Source organism: Penicillium odoratum (genome assembly GCF_028828045.1).
Source record: "Penicillium odoratum strain IBT 22623 chromosome Unknown utg000002l_segment0_segment0, whole genome shotgun sequence".
NCBI classification, from domain to species: domain Eukaryota; kingdom Fungi; phylum Ascomycota; class Eurotiomycetes; order Eurotiales; family Aspergillaceae; genus Penicillium; species Penicillium odoratum.
The window spans coordinates 532,425-551,721 of NW_026643144.1; the positions used below are offsets into that span (position 1 = coordinate 532,425).

The window sequence follows — 19,297 nt, forward strand, 5'->3', positions numbered from 1 at the left end:
ACAAGCTGGCAACCATGATCTTCAATCTCAAACTTTCATCGATCTTTTTAGAATGAGTGATCATCCCAGCCACCGATTACACTTTGCCGAATTGGGCATTCCAGATGCATCTCAGTCCATGGGCCAGTGGATGCGAACCAAACTTTCTTCATACATTATCGGGGACAAACAACTCGTGAGGCATGCTACGCGGAGATGAAACCAGCATGATGTCGATGCACGCTCGATGCGAACACGATCGTCGGGATGGGCTTGGAATCGGAGGCTGTTCAGTCATATCATTGCCCGAGCTCTGATCGTCCTGATCTACTGTGCTCCACTGTTCTGTTCGAAAATGAATCGCACAATGGATTTTGATTCAAGGATGATCAATCTGTATGCCTCGAACAAATCATTTCAACGGATCAACATAATGACGCAGCCTGTACTACAGAATAGGTCTTCCCATTTTCAAGATCGAGGCTATAAATTCCTCGCGATGTGGGGTGTTTGGTTGCTGAATTATCACAGCCTCTCCATCCTCCTTTCTTTCAAAGTTTGAACAACACACGAAATGACTCGGTACGTCCGTCGTTATGCGCCATTTCTGACACAGCCAGCTAACATTGCTTTACCTTTAGTACCCCCGAAGAAGAATATGTGCAGCTGGTCGCTCGCAAGAATATCACCGAACAAGAGTACCTCGCTGTCTTCGACAAGCTTAAGCCCGTCCCAGCCGAGAAGTTCATTGGAAGTTGGAAGGGCGCCAATGTCAACACCAACCACCCGACCGAGGAGATGCTTACCGAGATGAAATGGGCCGGAAAGGATTTCCGATCTACCGAAAACGTTGACCCGATCATGGTCCTCAATGACAAAGATGAGCGAGTGTGGAATGAAAATTGGGGTCACGCACGCGTAAGTCTGGTCTAATGGAATAGACGGAAGGGAATATACTTACTGTTGAATAACAGCTTCGCCAGATCGAGTGGCGTGGAATTTTGTCCACTGCGATGGTTTATGATGATCATCCGATTATTGATTACTTCCGCTACGTCAACAATAATTTATTGGCTGGTGCTATGGATGCTAAGAAGCACGCGAAGGAGGGAACTTACTGTTTCTGCTTGCATAAATAAATTGCCGCCAGTGTATATTTTCTTATTTATGTGTAGAATCTTTCATGATTGATGGAATGTTAAAAATTCTTTCGGACTCAGCACGTTACAGTTCCAATGCCTAACTATGATCTATCTTGTCCTCACCGAAAAGACCGGTCGCCACCAGCCGAGATCTTCTAGCGATCCTGTTTGACAGCTCGGTGATGGTAATTGGACTCATTAGCTCGAGTGTTTGGACATGGGCCTCCAATCGTGTCAATATCCAATTGCGAAGTTCTACCGCAATGAGAGAGTCCATTCCATAGCTCGCTATTGATCGATCTGTGCATACCTCATCCGCTGGCAGTGCAAGCAGAGAAGAAAGCTTCATCGTTATTGCGGCTTGCGTTGCTTCCTCGACTTCACCCACCGTAGTTGCTGATCCAAGTATTGCTGAGATATCGGCTTGTTTTGATCCAATCTCTGTAGATGCTTGGTGGTTTGATTTCGTCCATATGTGCGAGAATTTGGGATCTGGGCGTTGCAGAGATGCTTCATTGGCAGAAGAACTTGGATCAGTTCGGCTTGTGCCGCAGACCAGCTGCGCCGCCGAAGGACTGGATGCTAAGGGATTCTGTATCGCCTCGTTGATTGTGGCCAGAAATTCCTCGGCCTTGTAGGACTGCAGTCCTTGGCGAATGACAAAGTCAATGGCATCTGGGTTCTCAGCTGTGTGGCCAGCTCCTTCCACTAAGCCAACATCGATAGACCGCGCTGGCAGACCATGAGACGCTCTATGGCGAGCGAGAGAATCTTGGAAAGTGTTTCCAGCACAGTAATTACCCTGGGCATAAGAGCCAATAGTTCCGGCAACACTCGAAAGGAGGATGAAAAAATCTAAAGTGTCTCCGAACACTTGGTGCAAATTCATTGTTCCTATAACTTTCGGTTCCATTGCAGCCCGCCACTGCTCGTAGCTCATATTGTCCACCCGTGAGTCCTGTTTCCGTTAACAAATACTTTATTGCACAAACATATGTGGGACTTACCTGGAGCACCATTGCTCCTTGTATGATGCCTCTGATCGGAAATTCTCTGGCCTGATCCTTAATCGACTCGTATGCGACAGTGTCCGTAACACTGCCCTTGCAAACGACAACGTTGACCCCGGCAGCATGCATATCTTCTACCAATTCTCTCATAACCGGACCATGAGGACCAGATCGAGACAGGGTTATGATTTGTTTTGCCCCAAGACTCGCAAGGTGCTTGATAATAAGTCTGCCAAGGCCGCCAGTACCGCCAACCACCAGGTAGGAGCAATCTCCTTTCAACTTAGGAGCCGGTGGCTGTTGGGGTTGAACCTGCAAGCCGTAGTCAGCAAGATAAATATCAACATGAGTAGAAAGTATGCACTTACAGGAAAGGTCATCTCAGGGTCCAGCTTGAGCAGCAGTTTCCCCATGTGTTTCCCAGCCTGCATCATCCTGAATGAATCCTCTAGCTCTGAGAGACCATTTATTGTTATAGGACTCAGGACTTTGATCTTCTCCTTATTGGCGAGGTCGAAGACACTTCGGAAGAGTTCTTGGTGGACAGCCGGCTTCCACTTCGCAAGCAGCGTCAAATCAACGGTAGTAAAAGTGGTATTCCTTTCCAAACATCCGATTTCAAGCCTCGCATTGGAGATTATATCTTTCTTGCCAATCTCAACAAACCGTCCAAACGGCGCGAGGAGAGAGCAGCTCTTTTGTAAAGCTTCACCGCTGAGCGAGTTGAGAACGACGTCGATACCATGATACTTCGTCTTACGAAGAATCTGATCGACGAAGCCGAGGTCGCGGCTCGAGAATATGTTCTCGTCTGGGATCCAAAATTTTTCTCTCACGAGTGTTCTCTTCTCCGCGTTGCCTACCGTGATGAAGATCGCGCCGGCTTTGAGATATTGAGCTATGGAAATAGCAGCTTGGCCAACTGCTCCAGCTCCAGAATGAATTAGAATGGTCTCTCCCTCTTGCAGATTGGCAACATTCCTCAGCGAATACAAAGCTGTCGCATACGCAGTGGGGATGGCGGTGGCAACTTCTATCGGTAGCTTCTTGGGTATATGATGAACATTCCACTGGTCAATGACGCTTGTCGTTGCGAGGCCGTCCGAATGGGTTACGTAGACCGAATTGCCGACAGCATACTGATCGCGGAGTGCTTCACCAACCTCAACAACTTTCCCGCTACCTTCCAGCAGCATGGCTGTGTATCCTCCCAGTTGGCCCATTGCGACCATGATGTCTTTGAAGTTGAGAGAGACATATTGGAGCTCCACCCGGACTTCTTCTGCTCCAAGTCTCTGCGAGTGCCGCTCAGAATCGGCCCAGTAGAGTGAGTCAAGAAGCCCGGGTTCATGGATCTTGAGGCTCAACGCACGACGTGACTTAATTCCCTGCTTGTTCTGGGGATGGTAGGTCGATGTACTGTCTTTGACGTATTCATCGGCTTGACTGTCGTTGATTAACCGAGGAATAATAACCTCACCATTGCGGACCGCGTATTCAAGTTCCAACAAGGCAGAAGATTGAGGAGCAGATAGACCGAATGCATGGTCAAGCACGCCGATAATTTGCTCAGCAACATCGAGCCCTGATCCGTGATTCGGTTCCAGATCTAGCGTGACGACCTTGGCAGACAGGTCTTCTGATCGCAGACAGCGCGTCAGGCCGACAATGAGCGACTGTAAAGGATTGGTGCATTCAACTGCACCTCCAGAGGTGACCCATAAAACGCCAGCAGCGCTAGAAAGTATATGCCGTACCTTTTTCCACTCACTCTTCGAGCATGTTGCGAGGAATGGGTTTACTGCCTCTAATAGTACCACCGCTAGCTGATCCTCCGACAACTCCGCTTCAACCAAAGTGGTTCTCTTCCCATGGATGCTGGGCTTGATAGAGGGCAATAGGTCAGCCACATGGTCTGCAATAAGATTATTCTCTTGACTGCCAATGACCATAACTATGGTCTGCGGAGGGCCCCCTACTGGGTCCGTCAGGGGCTTTGGGCGTGCGGAGAGTCCTGACTCAAGTTCAAGACCAGTGCAATCTGCAGTGGAGAGTTCTGAAGCGGTTGCCATGCTTCCGATAAGGTCCTGTTTACTCAAAGGCAGCCCTGAGTGGGTAGTTGCTGAAGAAATCATGACACTTAACTGATGGTCCTCAACAGAGTCATAGTCATGCATCTCGAAGTTAATTCCAGAGAATCCACAGCGGCGAAGCCTATCTTGCCAGCCAGATATATCGAGAAGTGGAGAGTTCACCCGGCCGTCAGTGGTTCCAAGCCACCATCCGGGTAGCATGCCAAATATGATTCCGGAGTGAATCTTCAGAGCAGTGGCCTCCATCAGAGCAATCTGACCATTTGATTTCAGCAGGTCCCTCACGTTTCTCAACGTGTTGTTGATATCACGAGTCGCATGCAATACATTGCTGGCAATGATGAGGTCATAAGAACCGAGTTCAAAGCCTTGCTCTTTCGGTGAGATTTCGATGTCAAGCTTCTGAAACTCTAGAGACTCACGGAACTTCTCTAATTTCTCCCTTGCCTTCTCAAAAAACCCCGTCGAAATGTCAGTGAAGGTATATGTCTCCCGTCTTGTCTTTCCGGAGACGCCACTGTTGCTGTAAAGAGCTTCTAAAATCGGCATCGTCGTGCCTGCCGTTCCTGCCCCAATTTCAAGGATCCGAAGATTTGGATTCTTAAATTGCAGAAGTTTGATGTATTTGGCAAGCTGCTCATAACATCTGTAATAGCCTTCAGGCTCGTAAAGCCGGGATAGACGGTCTTTCTCCAGGAGGAGTTCCAGAGGATCAATCTCTCCCCGGAGAACACCTGGTAGCTGAGGTGCTATGTCAACCAGAATCTCGCCATAGATTCCGAGGGACTTGATCTTGGCATTGAGTGCATTATTGATCTGAATTGGCTGGCGACTTTCTGCTCCTATTGATTTCATCCATCGGAGCAAGTGAGAAAGGTGGCCAGTGATCTTTTGCTCGTCGCCAGTAGAGAGCTTTGAAAGTGTGTTTTCAATGACAGCTCTGCAATACTGCTCTAACATGCTTGTTACTCCTGTTTTCACTCCATCTGATGAGTCGGGAATACAACGCTCGATGATGTTCTGAGGCTTTGCGCAAGTCGGGTCAAGGGACCACTCCAATCGATGGCACAGTGATTCTCCATTGATCAAACGCTCTGTGGCATTCCGCTGAGTTATTCCGCTTGTCCTAGTGACGATGAGCCCCTTCATTTTCATGAAAACCTCAGTCGCCCCACCTTCGGAGCTTGAGACCATTAAATCTGCCATGCATTTGGAATGACCATGGCCCCGAAGAGATGTTGCAACTGACAAACCCTTGCCAGGCTGAGATGGGATCTCGCTTGAGATTTGAAGGTCATCAATTCCACTGAGGACAAAAGTACCCAGCAGGTTGCCTCCAACTCTCATGGCCGAGAAGACAGCTTGGAAGCAAAGATCTAATGTTGCTGGGTGAACGCAATGAGGTTGCTGATGATTCGATGGCATAATGGCCTGAACGTCCGGAACCCGGATTCGACACGTCGATGCAGATTCAGATGCTCGAATATGTTCCAGGCCTTCAAACGGGCCGCTGTACTCAATGCCCAGCCCTTTGAGTTCTTTGTATAGCTGTTTCGGGCTGAGCACGACTCGACTGTTCTTGGTAGCTTCTTCAATGAACTCGAGAGAGTCAGGATCTGTGATATTTTGTTGGTGCTCGTTAAGTGAAGGATTGCTAGCAGTCACTAGACCCCGGCTATGCTCGGTTGATTCTCCGTTGGCCAGCACCGAGAAAACTCGGAACTCCTTCCATGAAGCTGAAGATTCTCGTGCTGTGTATGTGTAAGGTCGGATAGTTACTAGGGTCTCCACACCGACAGAGCTATCGTGAATGCAGAGGGGTCGGCCAAAATCGACTTGACGGAATTTTATGTGCATGTTCTTCCAGCCCTTTCCGTCACTGAGGACTTGTTGCTTTAGAGCTTCCAAAACCATGGTAATATAACCAGCAGCTGGAAAAATGGTTTCTCCTCCAATGCAATGTCCCTTGAGCCAAGGCAATTCCTCAACACGGAGATAGTGGCGCCATGTGGGTTCAGTGGGTATACTGTCGATGCTAGGCACTCCCAAAAGATCATGCTTAGGGAAGATCCTATGCCGATAATTATTACTCCGGCGGGACTCAACCCAGTGAGTCGTCTTGTGATGCCAATTGTATGTTGGCAAATCTGTTAAGACTCGCTTTTTCGCACCATCGTGAGGATCGTTTACTTCCCTGAAATTGATGGTGGCTCCCTTACTGAAGAGATCTCCAGCTAGACCCACAGTGGTCTTGCTTGTATCTTGACCCCGCGAAAGCACCGAATGATAGGTGATTGATCCCGAGAGTTTCAAGTTCTTAACAATCTGTTTAATAGGACCTCCAAGTGCAGAATGAGGACCAATCTCGATAACGGCAAATGAGTTGCTTTGCTTTTGATTGGCTCGCACAGTGCGGAAGACTTCTGTAAGAGCATCTTCGAAAAGGACAGGGGATGTCAGATTTGTGCCCCAGTACGCCGCATTGAGCTCCTCGCCTCGAACAACCTGCCCAGTGACGGAAGAGACCATTCGAATATGCTGGTCACATTGTGAAGCCTTGATGTCTTGTATGGCGCGCAGGTACTCTTCTAGGATCAATTCCATATGACGGGAGTGATAGGCCACGTCCACAGCCAGCTTGCGGTGGAAAACATCTCGTTCGGCAAGTCTCCTCTGAATGTCACTCAACGCTTCATTGTCTCCAGATAGTGTGACGCTTGACGGACTGTTGACGCAAGCCACCACCACCTTCCCGGAAGCAGTGTCTTTATCAATATATTTTTTGGCTCCACTTTCTGAAAGTCCAACAGCAAGCATTCCACCAGAGAGGTCTGGATTCTGATGTTTCAGTAGTTTCATGGAATGGCCACGAAAATATGCCACTTTCATACAACTCTCTGCCGTAAGGATACCTGCTGCGTATGCTGCTGCGATTTCCCCGCTTGAGTGTCCGCACACTATGGTGGGCCGAATACCCCAAGACTTGAGCAAGTCAACGAGTGCAATCTGGATGGCTGTGCAGCAAGGTTGAGACAGGGTAGCTTCGTTGATTCGAGAAGATTCGTTTGGTTTACCCAACTCGGACATCAAACGCCAGTCGGCACCAAGGCGGATAAGGTAGTTCTCTGATTGCCTCACTGATTCGGCAAAGACAGGGTACATGACTAGCAGTTCTTGGCCCATTCCTGCCCACTGAGCACCCTGACCTAAGTTTGAGTTAGATTGTCATGCACATAACCCGTTCTCATATAGTTATCGTTGCCATACCTGTGAAAACAAAGCATAATTCCAGTAGTTCATCGTACTTTTGTGCCTGATCTGAGCCTGTGGCTATCTTCTCCAGACTTTCCAAAAGCTCATCACGAGAGCATGCAGTTACACAGAAACGGAAATCCAGGGACGATCGCCGATCCGAAAGTGTGAAGGCGAGACTATCCATAGATTCATCAGTATCAAGCAGGCTGTTAGAAATATGACGTTTGAAATCAGCTGCTAGTGCTGCAACTCCCCCTTTATTATTGTGCGAGAACGGGAAAAGACGCGGCTTCGAGATGCTAGTTGTTGATGAAAGTTTCAGGGACGTCTGTTGAACCAAATGACCATTGATCTGCGTTGTTCGTTCTGCCTCGGTTCGGTCTGGACTGGTCTCAGTAACTTGTGGAACTATAACCGGTGAACCTCCGATGTCTTCACACAGGGGACGTCTTCGCATCGTATTGTCGAGATTTTCGAGGTAATCATCGGCTGCCTCCAGGATAACATGAGCGTTTGTACCTCCATATCCAAAGCTGTTCACTGAAGCGCGGCGGACGGTATTTTCAGGCCACTTCAGCATCTTTTTGGGCACCTACACAGAACGCGTTAGTTTCGGCTTGAGAGGGTGCTAAAGGAGCTTTCGTTAAAGTATAGTAACCTACTTCCATGCCCCATGCTTCGAGTGGAATGTCGCTATTCGGTTTCATGAACGTGGCATTAGGAGGTATCATTTTCTTCTCGAGTATCAATACGGCCTTGATCAAGCCCACCAATCCAGCCACACTCTCAGTGTGTCCCACGTTAGATTTTGAGCTCCCGATGAGCAGGATATTTCCATTCTGCCTTCCCTTGCAGAAGGTCTCATTCAGAGCAGTGGCCTCGATTTTGTCTCCAACTATGGTCCCGGTTCCTGCGTGACGTGTGAGCAACGTCGGCCTCGAACTATCTTATGTGGGAACCAACCATGCGCTTCCACATAAGTGGTATCATTTGGGCTTATGCCTGCCTGTTTGTAGGCTCTCTGAATCATCCTAGTCTGAGCATCACAAGACGGCATCGTCACTCCCGGAGTGCGACCATCCGAGTAAACGTTGCTACCACGAATTACTGCTCGAATCGGATCACCGTCGCTCAGAGCCATGTCCAGTCTTTTTAGCATGACAGCAGCGACACCCTCCCCTCTTCCGAAACCATTGGCGCGGGAATCGAACGAGTAGCAGCGACCGTGGGGAGAGAGAAATCTATTACAAGACGCATCTGTCAGCTTCCTTATGTATTTTTGAAACAGAGGAGAGCTTACTGCATCGAAGACATGACAGTGACCTGGTCTGGATCAAGAATCAAGTTCGTGCCGCCCACTAATGCCTGAGTTATCTCTCCAGCCCTGATGGCTTTGCAAGCTTCATGGGTTCCAACAAGTCCACTCGAACATGCCGTATCAAGGGTGATGCTTGGCCCATGCAAATCAAATATGTAAGAAATACGATTGGCAACGAGTGCAATTCCAGTGCCAGTAAATCGGTAGCTTTTCGAATGTCAGTATCCCTAAAGAGATCCTCACTGCGTGTCGAAACTCACCCTGGGGATATCTCTGGATCCCTACCCAAAATCTTTTCGTAATCGTGGTTTGAGACGGCGCAGTATACTCCAGTATCTGATCCGTGAAGGCACTCTATAGGGTATCCCGCGCTCTCGAATGCTTCATACGCAACTTCAAGCAGCATTCTTTGCTGAGGATCAATGGCTTTCGCCTCAAGATGGTTGATTCCAAAGAAGGCATTGTCGAACAACGCGGGGTCTTGCTTGATCAGATGGAATCCACGTGTGTTGAACTACAAATTATACATGTTAGAGAGATAAGGTCAGTAACATCGCTATGGGTGTATTCCTTACCGAACCGTTAGAATCAGCCTGCGGGTGCCAGAACGCGTCCATTCGAAAGCGGTTGCTGGCATTGCTTGACCATCCTGACTGACCCCTTGACAGCATTTGCCATAAGCGCTCCGGGTTAGTGGCAGTTCCGGAGAGACGGCATGACATTCCCACAACAGCAATGTCCGTTCGGCTATCACAGTCTGCGCCGCTTCTTTGCGAGGAGGGTCGGGCCGACATGGTGGGCAGCAGGGAGCGGAAAGCCTAGTGATTTCGAAATCCGTTAACCTACCTGGTAGAACATGGAATTAGAACATGGAATAAGTAATTTAAAACAACGCGACGCATGAAGTATCGCCGGAAGGGAACATATACAAATTTATTTGTTGATGCGCTTTCGTCGGCTATAGCAGTAGAGGGTTTTTAATTTAGAGAAAAAAAATATAGGAAAAGCTTCACAACTTTGTGTGAGGCTTAGCGAGCAAGTGCCTTTGGGCACAACTTGATAGCTTATGGAGCGGAGTGAAGCTTCGCACGGAGCTTGCTTCTTCGGTTCTAATCCAGGGGGTTTCTTAAGCCGTTCGTGATCTTCCCACGTCATGTTAATTGGTGTTTGTCTTGGCGTGACTGGCTGGAATGACAGAGCGAAGTCAGGGGGCGCTTTAGATCCCAATCTAGCGGATGATAACCTGGAGAACGATGTCGACCTGCAGCTGAATAGCGCTAACTTCAGATCGACAACTACAGTAGTCTTAAGACGGCCCAACTAATCATATGTCTCACCGGGAACTACCGAACTCAGATTAGCCCTACTATAATCAGAGTATGACGTACACTGTCTGGCCACATTCCAGGAGACACGCTAATGGTGCATTAGCGCGATGCTGGTGATTTACAAAATTTTTCTAAACATACGATTATCTAATACCAGTATTATGTTCAATTCTCTTCTTCGAAAACTGCATATCAACCAATAGGAACGTGAGATCAGTAGTATTGTAATCTGGGTTGGTAATATCAATACAGTGAGATAAATTACGACCTGGGCGGCATTGTCTCCTCGGATGTGGCTAGAGGGTGTAACAGAATTATACAAATCCATTTCCATTTAGAATTATCTAAAATGAAGGCCAATCTTGACCGCTCTTTCGGACCTGTCTTATCCGGCTTGACGTCCTAGAGCGAGATGCAAGGGATTTGCATGAACGGTGAAGCCTTGGCATGCTTGTACAGGAGATCCTGATTGACATTGTGGTTAAGGAACGGAAGAAATGGCAAAGAAAAAAACATATTGGCGTGGACTTCACCGCCATCCGAAGAGCTTGATTTGGAGTACATCGGACATCACATTTCCCGGAATATGATCTATCAATTCATCAGGGCGTCGCAAACGGGAATGTGCCAAACATAGTATGAAAAGTCTTACTTAAATCTCGCCGGCAAGAAAGTTGCATATTGGGTGGAAACCCAGATGGCAACTCTTTGCAGATCTCCTCCTTGGGTGAGGGCCGTGACTCATTTCGTCGCTCAGTATATCGGATACTCTGAGCGCTCAGTCATTCAATAACTCCCCTGCGTTCTCTTGGAAGCGATAGATAAGAGGGCGCACTTGTCCTTCTCTCCATGCCCACCCACTGCAAAGAGGCATACGCATGATCTGCGCAAGATGACAATGCTTGCTCCTCCTTCTCAGCCCCAGGCTGTTGATGGGCTCGGCTTACCTCTTAACGGTGACAAGAAGGCTTGCATCAATTCCGTGGACCTACAGTCAAGAACTCTTCCTTCTGTGGGCTGGCAAAGTACTCTTGTCACACCAAGCACCCCATTAGTGCCCGGATGCATGAAATTGAGCCCTCTGGACCAAGTCGAGAACCGGTTCATAGTCCCCTCAGTATTTATTTTCCATGTATCCTCCCCTTCTCTTCGGCAGCCGTTATTGCAGGACCTAAAGGCTGGCCTTGCCAACATGATCGAGGAATTGCCGTTTGTGGCGGCAGACGTCATACCGGATTGCGAGGAGCAGGACACAATCCAATTACAAACCTCGGACGACGCTGGAGTTTGGCTCCACTCCCAGGAGCTTCTGGAAATTGATTATTATGACCTTGAGCGCCGAAAATTTCCACCTTCCGCCTTCCCACCTCTGTCGCTGATGCCGGAGCCACGGCTTCACCAGTTGCAACGAAGTCCCGTACTCACCATACTCGCGACATTCATTGTCGATGGACTACTGCTGACTTTCAACAGTCATCACTCTGTGATGGATGCTGCTGGAACGTTCGTCGTGGTTAGGACACTAGCAAAGCATGTTGGAGCCTTGTCGGACGGTCGAATTATTTCGTCGAATAATGCATTGCTCGAGGAAGCCCTTGACCGATCAATTGTCCCCGCAGGGAGCGGACGTAAAGATATCGCCGATTTTCCAACCTATCGCTTGAGCAAAACGTACCGATGTGCGGTAGAACGAGAGCTAGCTGAGGCTGCAGTCGCTGGGGATCATCCAAAGCTCTCCCTACTGCAAAAGCTTCAATTTTCGCATTGGTACATCTCCGAAAAGTCGATGCAAGCTATGAAAGACGAAGCAACTCCCCTTTCTAAAGGTTTTCCTGTCTTAACCGACAACACAATCTTGTGTGCTGTGCTGTGGCGTCATATATCCCGAGCCCGGCAACTGTCTTCTCGGGGCATCATGAAAAACTCCTTTATCAGCACTGTCAACGTGAGAAGGAGAATTGAACCCCCTCTGCCGCTAGACTACGTAGGAAATGCAATCGTACACGCAAAAACTTCTTCAGCAACCGCTGATGTGGAATCAGGTGAGCCTGGAATGCTCTACAAGCTTGGAAGGCAAATCACCAATGCAATCGAGTGGTGGACATCAGAACGAATTGGGGAGCTCATCGGAGCAATTGAGTCCAGTGAAACGGTTAGCAAAATAGAGCCAAATATGGACAACTTTCAAGGCCCAGACCTGGAGGTCACTAGCGTCGCAAATATGGATGAAATTCTGAGCGTTGACTGGGGTTTTGGGATATCGAAAGTGAAAGCTGTGCGCTATTGTTACTTACCAGTCAAAGACGGTTGGGTCAACGTGCTACCTCAAGGGAAAGACGGCGGAATAGACCTGCTAATTGGTCTGGAAAATCGTGCTCTAAATCGCTTAAGACAAGACAAGGAGTGGCTTCAATTGGCGCAGGAGTTTCAATAGACAGTCTTACTATTTTTACTATTTAAAAAATCGCTGCTGAATGTTGTAGTGGATGTTTTAATGTTACAAGATTTATGTCTAACCAATCCGGCTCTCTCATTTTACTTGTTTCTACAAGTCTTGTGACACTTATAAACCTGCTAACACGACTCTTCAGCAAACTGGTTTGGTCCATAGTGGGATGCAATGAAAGCTCTAGTGACTTGGTTTGTGCGGAGCCACTCGGTGGTGATTTCCACCCAGTTTTCTTCTATCACTTCACACCCAGGAAGTTTGGCAAGTTCCTTTGCCACTTGATTGGCGGAGGAGCGAGTGAGAACAATAATGCGGGTGGCCGGACAAAGTGCGGCTTGATGGAGCAACTTCGGCAAGGCTTGAGTGACGGCTCGACCGGTATTGCCAGTAGTGCTAACGATCAAAATGGAAGGAGACATGGTTGTGAATTTGAGAAAGAAAGAAAGAAAGAAATAGTTCTTGAGCCAAATATTGGGGGAGGATAGGGTTGCAAACTTATAATCTTCAAATTTTTCTTCAAATTTTTCTTCACTTTGTGGTCTGTAAAGGGCGGACCTGTGAATGCTCTATATACAGTATAGTGTAATCTCCAACACGATCGTTAATTGACCATCCTCATTCTTGAGAAATAGACTCCACGGACTCGCTTATATTTAACACCACGCTAGCAAAGTTTTGCTGAAGAAGTCCTTGCAGCCTGGGGAGGAAGTACTGTGTGATCGAGCTCTCAACAGCGGGCGGCAGCAAATCCTTGTAAATCCAATAGTGCCGCACAAACTCCCCAGTGCAATTTAATTCAGCCATCTCAGGGTATCCATTCGCCTCTGCGCATGAAAGAGTCTTGATCTCTCCTTCTAGGGAAGAGTCATACCGAAGATAATTTCCAAAGGCAGCTTGTTCATGCGACCATTGTTGACTCCATTTGGAGCACTCGGGATATCGCACGTCAGTGGGACATGATTCCCACGCTTCGAATAGCTTCTGTGTCCTGGAGTCCTTCTGTCCAATCATAAAGCCAGTGTTGAGGAGGGTTTTCCCTTTCGCGTCCCGATTTTGCGGTTCGTCTGGGTCGAGGGCCAAGGCGAGAAGCGTATCGGGCGTTATGTCCCAGTAGTTAAAAAGCCATTCCATGGGAAGATGCGGATGGCGAATTATGGCGTCTCCATCCAGAAAAACGACAAATTCGTAGTGTTTTAAGGCTTCCTTCATCGCCGTTACCTTACTCCACGTACCATAAAGACCCGTAGGACAAGAAGGCTGAATGAGCTTGTAATCATAGCCATGGATTGTAGCTACATACAATGGTTAGCATAGGTTTGGTAATGAAATTAAAAAAAAGGGTACTGACCATACATGTAGTGACTGAGCCTACCAAATGTGTTGGGAGGAGCGCTTGTCATATTCAGCCGGGTCGCATTTAAAAGTTCACCTGGTCCATTGAGTGGGCGGGTGTCAACATCCAGAATTAGAATTTTCTGTCTCAGCGACTTCGTAAACCTCGGCATTCGTGATAATGAGTAGACTTTTCCATTCTCGTCATCGAATTCTAGAGCGTTTATTGCGTGTATGTAGGGTTTGTAAAGATTTTGGATAAATGAATGCCCATTATCGATCTGCAGCGCTGAGTATTGCCTGCAAATCGGTCAGTCTTTCAACAATGAAGTTTGCGCAACATAACGAAGAAAATAACGCACTGCGAGATATTTCTAACGGAGAGATTTCCTTTGGCCGAAAGGAGGTAAGCTAGACAATATAGTGACACGGCCACCGCTAGAAGTGAAATGAATGGTCGCGGTACCATGGTCAGTGTTGAAGCAAGGTGTTGAATTGTTTTTGGTTGATGGAGATCCGTGGACGCTGCGTGCTTAAGAGTCAGAAGATACCAACCCATATCTAAAGGAACTGTTTTGAACGGGTAGGCGAATTGCTACTTTCTCGTAATATTTACGCAAGCGGACCGGTTGACGGCAGTGGAGACACTCACTAGGTGGATCGCCGCTGTTGCTGATTCTAGGGGCTGCCCATTTTTGTAGAATACCCCTAGTTTCCGTTCTCGGCGGACTCCCTTCCACTCCTGCAAACCCTAATTTTTCTATACTCAACACCCAGAGAAACCTCATTGGATTCTTAAACCGAGACAGCTTAAGAGCAAAAATTGATCTATAGCGATCTTTCGTCGTGTATACTATTTGAATCTCCAAGAAAATCCAAGAATTTATGTTTTGCAACAATTCCGAGTCTCTACGGTTTTGGGCTATGATTCCTACCGGTTGCGGAAAACTCGTCACCTTTAAAATTCAAGAAACGGCTAAAATGGCAAGTGACACTGTAACTCGGGCTGTTGATAGTTATAAAGAGAATTTACATCACATCTGCGACTTGGATTTCAATTTATCGTCAAAAAACTGCCATTAGGGTGGCAACGCCCACTATGACTTCCATCTCAAGGGCCTTCAACCAACGGCTTCTCCGAATATTGCTGATTCTCCTAGCCATCTTATGTTGTTCCTGGCAGGGAGCTCGAGGATATTATTCGACCTTTTCAAGCACTTATACTTCTTCTCTATCTTCTTCTTCTCTCCCTGTCCTGCATTTCACATCAAGGATCCTGAAAGTTTCGATGCTTTACGGAGAATCGAATCAGATGTATGAAAGAGCACTTCAGAGCCACGAACGTCACGCAAAAAGATGGGGGTATCCCATGGATGTTTTACGACAGGATATCTCAGTCGGATTTTGGAATAAACCAAGCTACCTTATCTCTTTGGTCATTCGAGAACTTGCAAAGCCTCCAGGGCAAAGAGCGGAATGGTTGATGTGAGTCTCCTCCTAGAATCTATGACAGCTTTTGAACTTTAGCCACTAACCTCAACAGGTGGGTGGATGCAGATTCGATCATTTTGAATGGGCAGGTCCCCATGGAGATCTTCCTACCTCCATCTGACTTGCGAGATATTCATTTGGTGGTATCTAAGGATCAGAATGGCTTAAACACTGGGATCATGTTCCTACAAGTCCATCCATGGACCGTCACCTTTCTTTCCGAGACCATGGGATATCCATTATATCTTCCTCAAGAGGACCTTGGTCGGTCGGCAGACCAAGAGGGCATGAGGCGTGTGCTTAATAAAACAACGGGTGGTCCGGATGGCCAAGGCTACGCTGACGGTGTAATCTATCTTCCACGGCCATGGATCAACACGTATGAGTGGAGCCACGCATATGAAGGCAAAAAGGGTGATCTCCTTGTTCATTTTCCCGGCTTGGAGGAGCAGCGATGGTCACATATGGCCAAATGGCTGGATATCGTTGAAAGGACCCCACAACTATGGGAGGTTCCACTCGAAGAGACGGATTATCCAAACAAAACTTCCACATTCTGGAGCAATGTGCGAGATGCGAAGCAGAGCATCAAAAAAGCAGAGAATGTTCTCGAATCTGACAGCTCTCAGAATAATGCGGATCTTACAGGGGCAATTAAGGAGCTCAAGGAGGCATTACTGGAAAAAACAGATGATCCAGAGATGTTTCAGCAACATCTCGATAGCCTCAAGCGGCGGCTAATCGGAGAGAGCTAGGACCAATCAGTCATTAAAAATAAGAGAGGACGTTTTATATCAAAAGAACTCATTTTCAGCTTAACCTCACAGATCCTCAAATTCTAGTTGTATTGATTGATGGGGCTGATCTTCACGTGATTATAATGGGCCACCGGCTGTGTGGCATCCCGTGTGGTGAATGGTATTCTTCTCACCGGGGGTGGCAGCACAACGGCTGGGAACCCACCGACCGGAGCGATCGCTCGATCGAACACTTGGATACTTCTCGTTCATGTTCAAGAGGGTTTTTTGGGCTCTTACAATCTTGTAGGAAAATGTCAGCCACTTTGCTACTTCACGCCACTGCTTCTACTCGCTGACAGCTATCCTGGTATTCTGAATCTGTAGACTTGCTTTAAACAGGAAGTACCTTGAATTTCAGATCAATGATAACGATCATGGCTGTGGAAAAGGTGATGGTGGCACGCGTTTGAATTCCATCTCTTCTCTCCATCTCGATACCGAGGCTATTCACCGATCGTTTCACACCAAACACGGTAGTATGAAATGGCCTACAGATGTGCTGTGGTATCGGAAAAGAGCATGTGATACTCCAAAAAACAAGGGTCCCCAAAATCTCAAAATCTCTTTGACCAGGGCAGAACTCTGAGCGTCCTGTGACCCCGATATCGTCGAAATATGCTCTGAATTAGTATCAGTCCACATTTTTCTCTGTACGAACAACAAAGGATAATATGCTTGGTGGCGGGCCAGGATCATGGGAGAATATACCCCGTTCAACCACGCTCACTCCGCTAAAACCGGGGACGAGTAAAGACTTATGTAGAGATAATCCTGGTTGGGTGACTTTTTTCTACAATTGATTTTCCTGCCCTACAAAACACTGGATTCTTTGGGTTCCATTCTCTGTTGAACCAGTGTCAGCCCCCGCAGAGCCCCGCAGAACCCCGCAGATAAAAGGTATTTGCTGAATTTGTTCGAGCTTTGCCGCGAAAAATTCGGAAAACCCAGACATCGAATGCCAGGGTATAAGCCGCGGCGTATAGGAAATTCTGCAAATCTGAAGGCCCCTCGGCACTTCTCTACTGAATCGGAACAACCACTATGGCCACAATGGAAGGTGGAAAGCCGAGTGACCGTTCGCAAGCTAGACCGGCATGCGTGTCCTGTCGGAGGCGGAAGTCCCGTTGTACGATTGAAGCCCAGACATCGGTATGCTTGATGTGCCGCGCCCATGGTACAGAGTGCTCATTTCCAGCCCACAAACGACGAAAAACATCGCATCGATCGCAGAAAGGGGCTGCAGGAATCGGACCGAAGGCAACTCTGGAAACACAACCGTCACCTGATGTCCTTCCTTTCCAGCCGGCTCCCCTTTCGGATACCCCCTATTTAATAGGGAATGCAGTGTCCTATAATGATGAATGGATTCAAGATCAACCTACTCAAGCCACACCTTTATCATTGGAGGCAGATGATAAAAACCCACATATATTAGGGCCAGCTGCCATGGGTGATGATGGCATAATAGCCGATTATTTATCTAGCATTGCCGGCAACGGTGGAGTGCGCGAAATTCGCCCTGTGGAGCCTGGGAGCTCTTCATGTCCGATCATTTTTACGAAAGTGCAAAAGCGGCCACTGGGAATGATGGTCAATTTCAATCCTGCCCTGCAAAAGCTGCAGGTCATCGAGAAGCTTATCGAGCCTTGGTCACTTCATCTAGTTGACATGTGAGTGGCATGAAAATAGTGAGCCTTGTTCAGAGGCTGACATGGCATTGGTAGGTATCTGGATAAAGTGAACCCATGCTTCCCACTTCTTAACGAGAAAGCCTTTCGTGAACAATACATCAACTCTAAAGACCAGATTTCACCCGCACTGCTATCATGTCTTTATGCGCATATGCTAGTATTTTGGAGATATGACCCTAAACTATCACAAAAACGAAGTCCTGATCTTCGCTTTATATGGAATTTGGCGTGTGAAGCTCTCTACTCTGAGCTTCACCTGTCCCCTGGAACATCAACTATCATTGCTATACTTCTCAATATCGGTGGTCGACCTACGACCTCTATGATTGGCAATGGGATTCAACTTGGGTCGGCAGTCGCTCTTTGTCACTCGCTGGGTCTAAATCGAAATCCACACCCATGGGACATACCGCAAGCAGAGAAGCTTCTGAGAATGAAGATTTGGTGGTCGATACTGATACAAGATCGCTGGTAAGATCTTAAGTTCTAGCACATACAGCACGTGATCTAAGACAAACACTTATCAGGTCGAGTCTGGCATATGGCACACCGCCTCATATTCGACGGACTCAATACGACGTTCTCACTCCAACCGAGGAGCATTTACCCTGTCAAAGGGCGCAAAAAAACGCAAATGGGGTCTTTATAGCATTTTTTCATCTAACAGAGGTTTTGGATTACTGCCTTGAGCATGTTTACGGCATCAATCTAGACGGACGAGAACGAAATCTCGATCTTGAACTCAACAAATGGATCGAAACCCTCACAGGAGACGTTCGCAAGATTGTCACCCGAGGAATTAATCTGGAAGTCCAAGGTGCCTCGAACCTTCGTCTTGGGTATCTTGCTGTCAAACTTCTCGTGCGAAGGATTTCTCTAGACAGAGAAAGGCGAAGTCCGGATTATGATCCTCAACACCTCGCTAACCAGACTCTAGATGCCAGAAGAGCAGCAGAAGAAATTTTGATTCTTGTTCAAGAACTTGAACCGCCTCAACTAGGCCATTTTTGGCTTCCACTAGCTGCGTTCACTTTTGTTTCCACTGTGACTTTCTTGATTCGCTGTGCTCTTGAGGCAGAGCAATCAGCTGAACTTTCGCAAAGTCTCTCACTCCAGATGGCAGATGACTTTTTGTCTTCTCTCAGGTCGCATAAAGAGAAGTTTGGGTGGGATCTTGCAGATATCTGTCTTGCTCAGCACTCAGAAGTGCTCGAGAAGCTTCGGAACTCCCAGCCCCTCAATCTCCCTTTGGATGGTTCGACTATCCAGGCCCCGCGGCAGTTTACCCCGGATATGGGATCTATTGACGCGCTGTTCCCGAGTATTTGGGACACATTACAGGATATTTGATTGGGAAGGACTTCGATAGCCAGATCGATTCATGGCATATGCAATATAAATTTGGATTG

At 47.6% G+C, this 19,297-nt stretch overlaps 8 protein-coding genes across 8 annotated transcripts; 4 read left to right on the forward strand and 4 right to left on the reverse strand.

The window, feature by feature from the left end:
- Positions 1-553: 553 nt before the first annotated feature.
- Positions 554-1,118, forward strand: N7520_002247 (DUF4334 domain-containing protein; the record flags this gene model as incomplete). The annotated part of the gene is made up of 3 exons (XM_057136182.1): positions 554-561; positions 621-897; positions 954-1,118. The coding sequence occupies 3 exons, from the start codon at positions 554-556 to the stop codon at positions 1,116-1,118; spliced, it is 450 nt and encodes a 149-aa protein (XP_056998868.1).
- Positions 1,119-1,218: 100 nt separating this feature from the next.
- N7520_002248 (uncharacterized protein) lies at positions 1,219-8,620 on the reverse strand (the record flags this gene model as incomplete). Its single annotated transcript, XM_057136183.1, has 6 exons — positions 1,219-2,079; positions 2,129-2,443; positions 2,500-7,430; positions 7,492-8,071; positions 8,142-8,389; positions 8,443-8,620. The coding sequence occupies 6 exons, from the start codon at positions 8,618-8,620 to the stop codon at positions 1,219-1,221; spliced, it is 7,113 nt and encodes a 2,370-aa protein (XP_056998869.1).
- Positions 8,621-8,775: 155 nt separating this feature from the next.
- Positions 8,776-9,591, reverse strand: N7520_002249 (beta-ketoacyl [acyl carrier protein] synthase domain-containing protein; the record flags this gene model as incomplete). The annotated part of the gene is made up of 3 exons (XM_057136184.1): positions 8,776-9,004; positions 9,058-9,311; positions 9,373-9,591. The coding sequence occupies 3 exons, from the start codon at positions 9,589-9,591 to the stop codon at positions 8,776-8,778; spliced, it is 702 nt and encodes a 233-aa protein (XP_056998870.1).
- Positions 9,592-11,023: 1,432 nt separating this feature from the next.
- Positions 11,024-12,559, forward strand: pyr7 (O-acetyltransferase pyr7; the record flags this gene model as incomplete). The annotated part of the gene is made up of 1 exon (XM_057136185.1): positions 11,024-12,559. The coding sequence occupies one exon, from the start codon at positions 11,024-11,026 to the stop codon at positions 12,557-12,559; it is 1,536 nt and encodes a 511-aa protein (XP_056998871.1).
- A 140-nt stretch (positions 12,560-12,699) lies between these two features.
- N7520_002251 (NmrA-like family protein) lies at positions 12,700-12,993 on the reverse strand (the record flags this gene model as incomplete). The annotated part of the gene is made up of 1 exon (XM_057136186.1): positions 12,700-12,993. The coding sequence occupies one exon, from the start codon at positions 12,991-12,993 to the stop codon at positions 12,700-12,702; it is 294 nt and encodes a 97-aa protein (XP_056998872.1).
- Positions 12,994-13,189: 196 nt separating this feature from the next.
- Positions 13,190-13,974, reverse strand: N7520_002252 (uncharacterized protein; the record flags this gene model as incomplete). Its single annotated transcript, XM_057136187.1, has 2 exons — positions 13,190-13,866; positions 13,947-13,974. The coding sequence occupies 2 exons, from the start codon at positions 13,972-13,974 to the stop codon at positions 13,190-13,192; spliced, it is 705 nt and encodes a 234-aa protein (XP_056998873.1).
- A 1,115-nt stretch (positions 13,975-15,089) lies between these two features.
- N7520_002253 (uncharacterized protein) lies at positions 15,090-16,152 on the forward strand (the record flags this gene model as incomplete). Its single annotated transcript, XM_057136188.1, has 2 exons — positions 15,090-15,391; positions 15,450-16,152. Coding segments are annotated over 2 exons (1,005 nt in total), but the record flags the coding sequence as incomplete, so codon positions are not given.
- Positions 16,153-17,238: 1,086 nt separating this feature from the next.
- N7520_002254 (transcriptional regulator family TF) lies at positions 17,239-19,238 on the forward strand (the record flags this gene model as incomplete). The annotated part of the gene is made up of 3 exons (XM_057136189.1): positions 17,239-17,867; positions 17,922-18,359; positions 18,416-19,238. The coding sequence occupies 3 exons, from the start codon at positions 17,239-17,241 to the stop codon at positions 19,236-19,238; spliced, it is 1,890 nt and encodes a 629-aa protein (XP_056998875.1).
- Between the last annotated feature and the right edge of the window lie 59 nt (positions 19,239-19,297).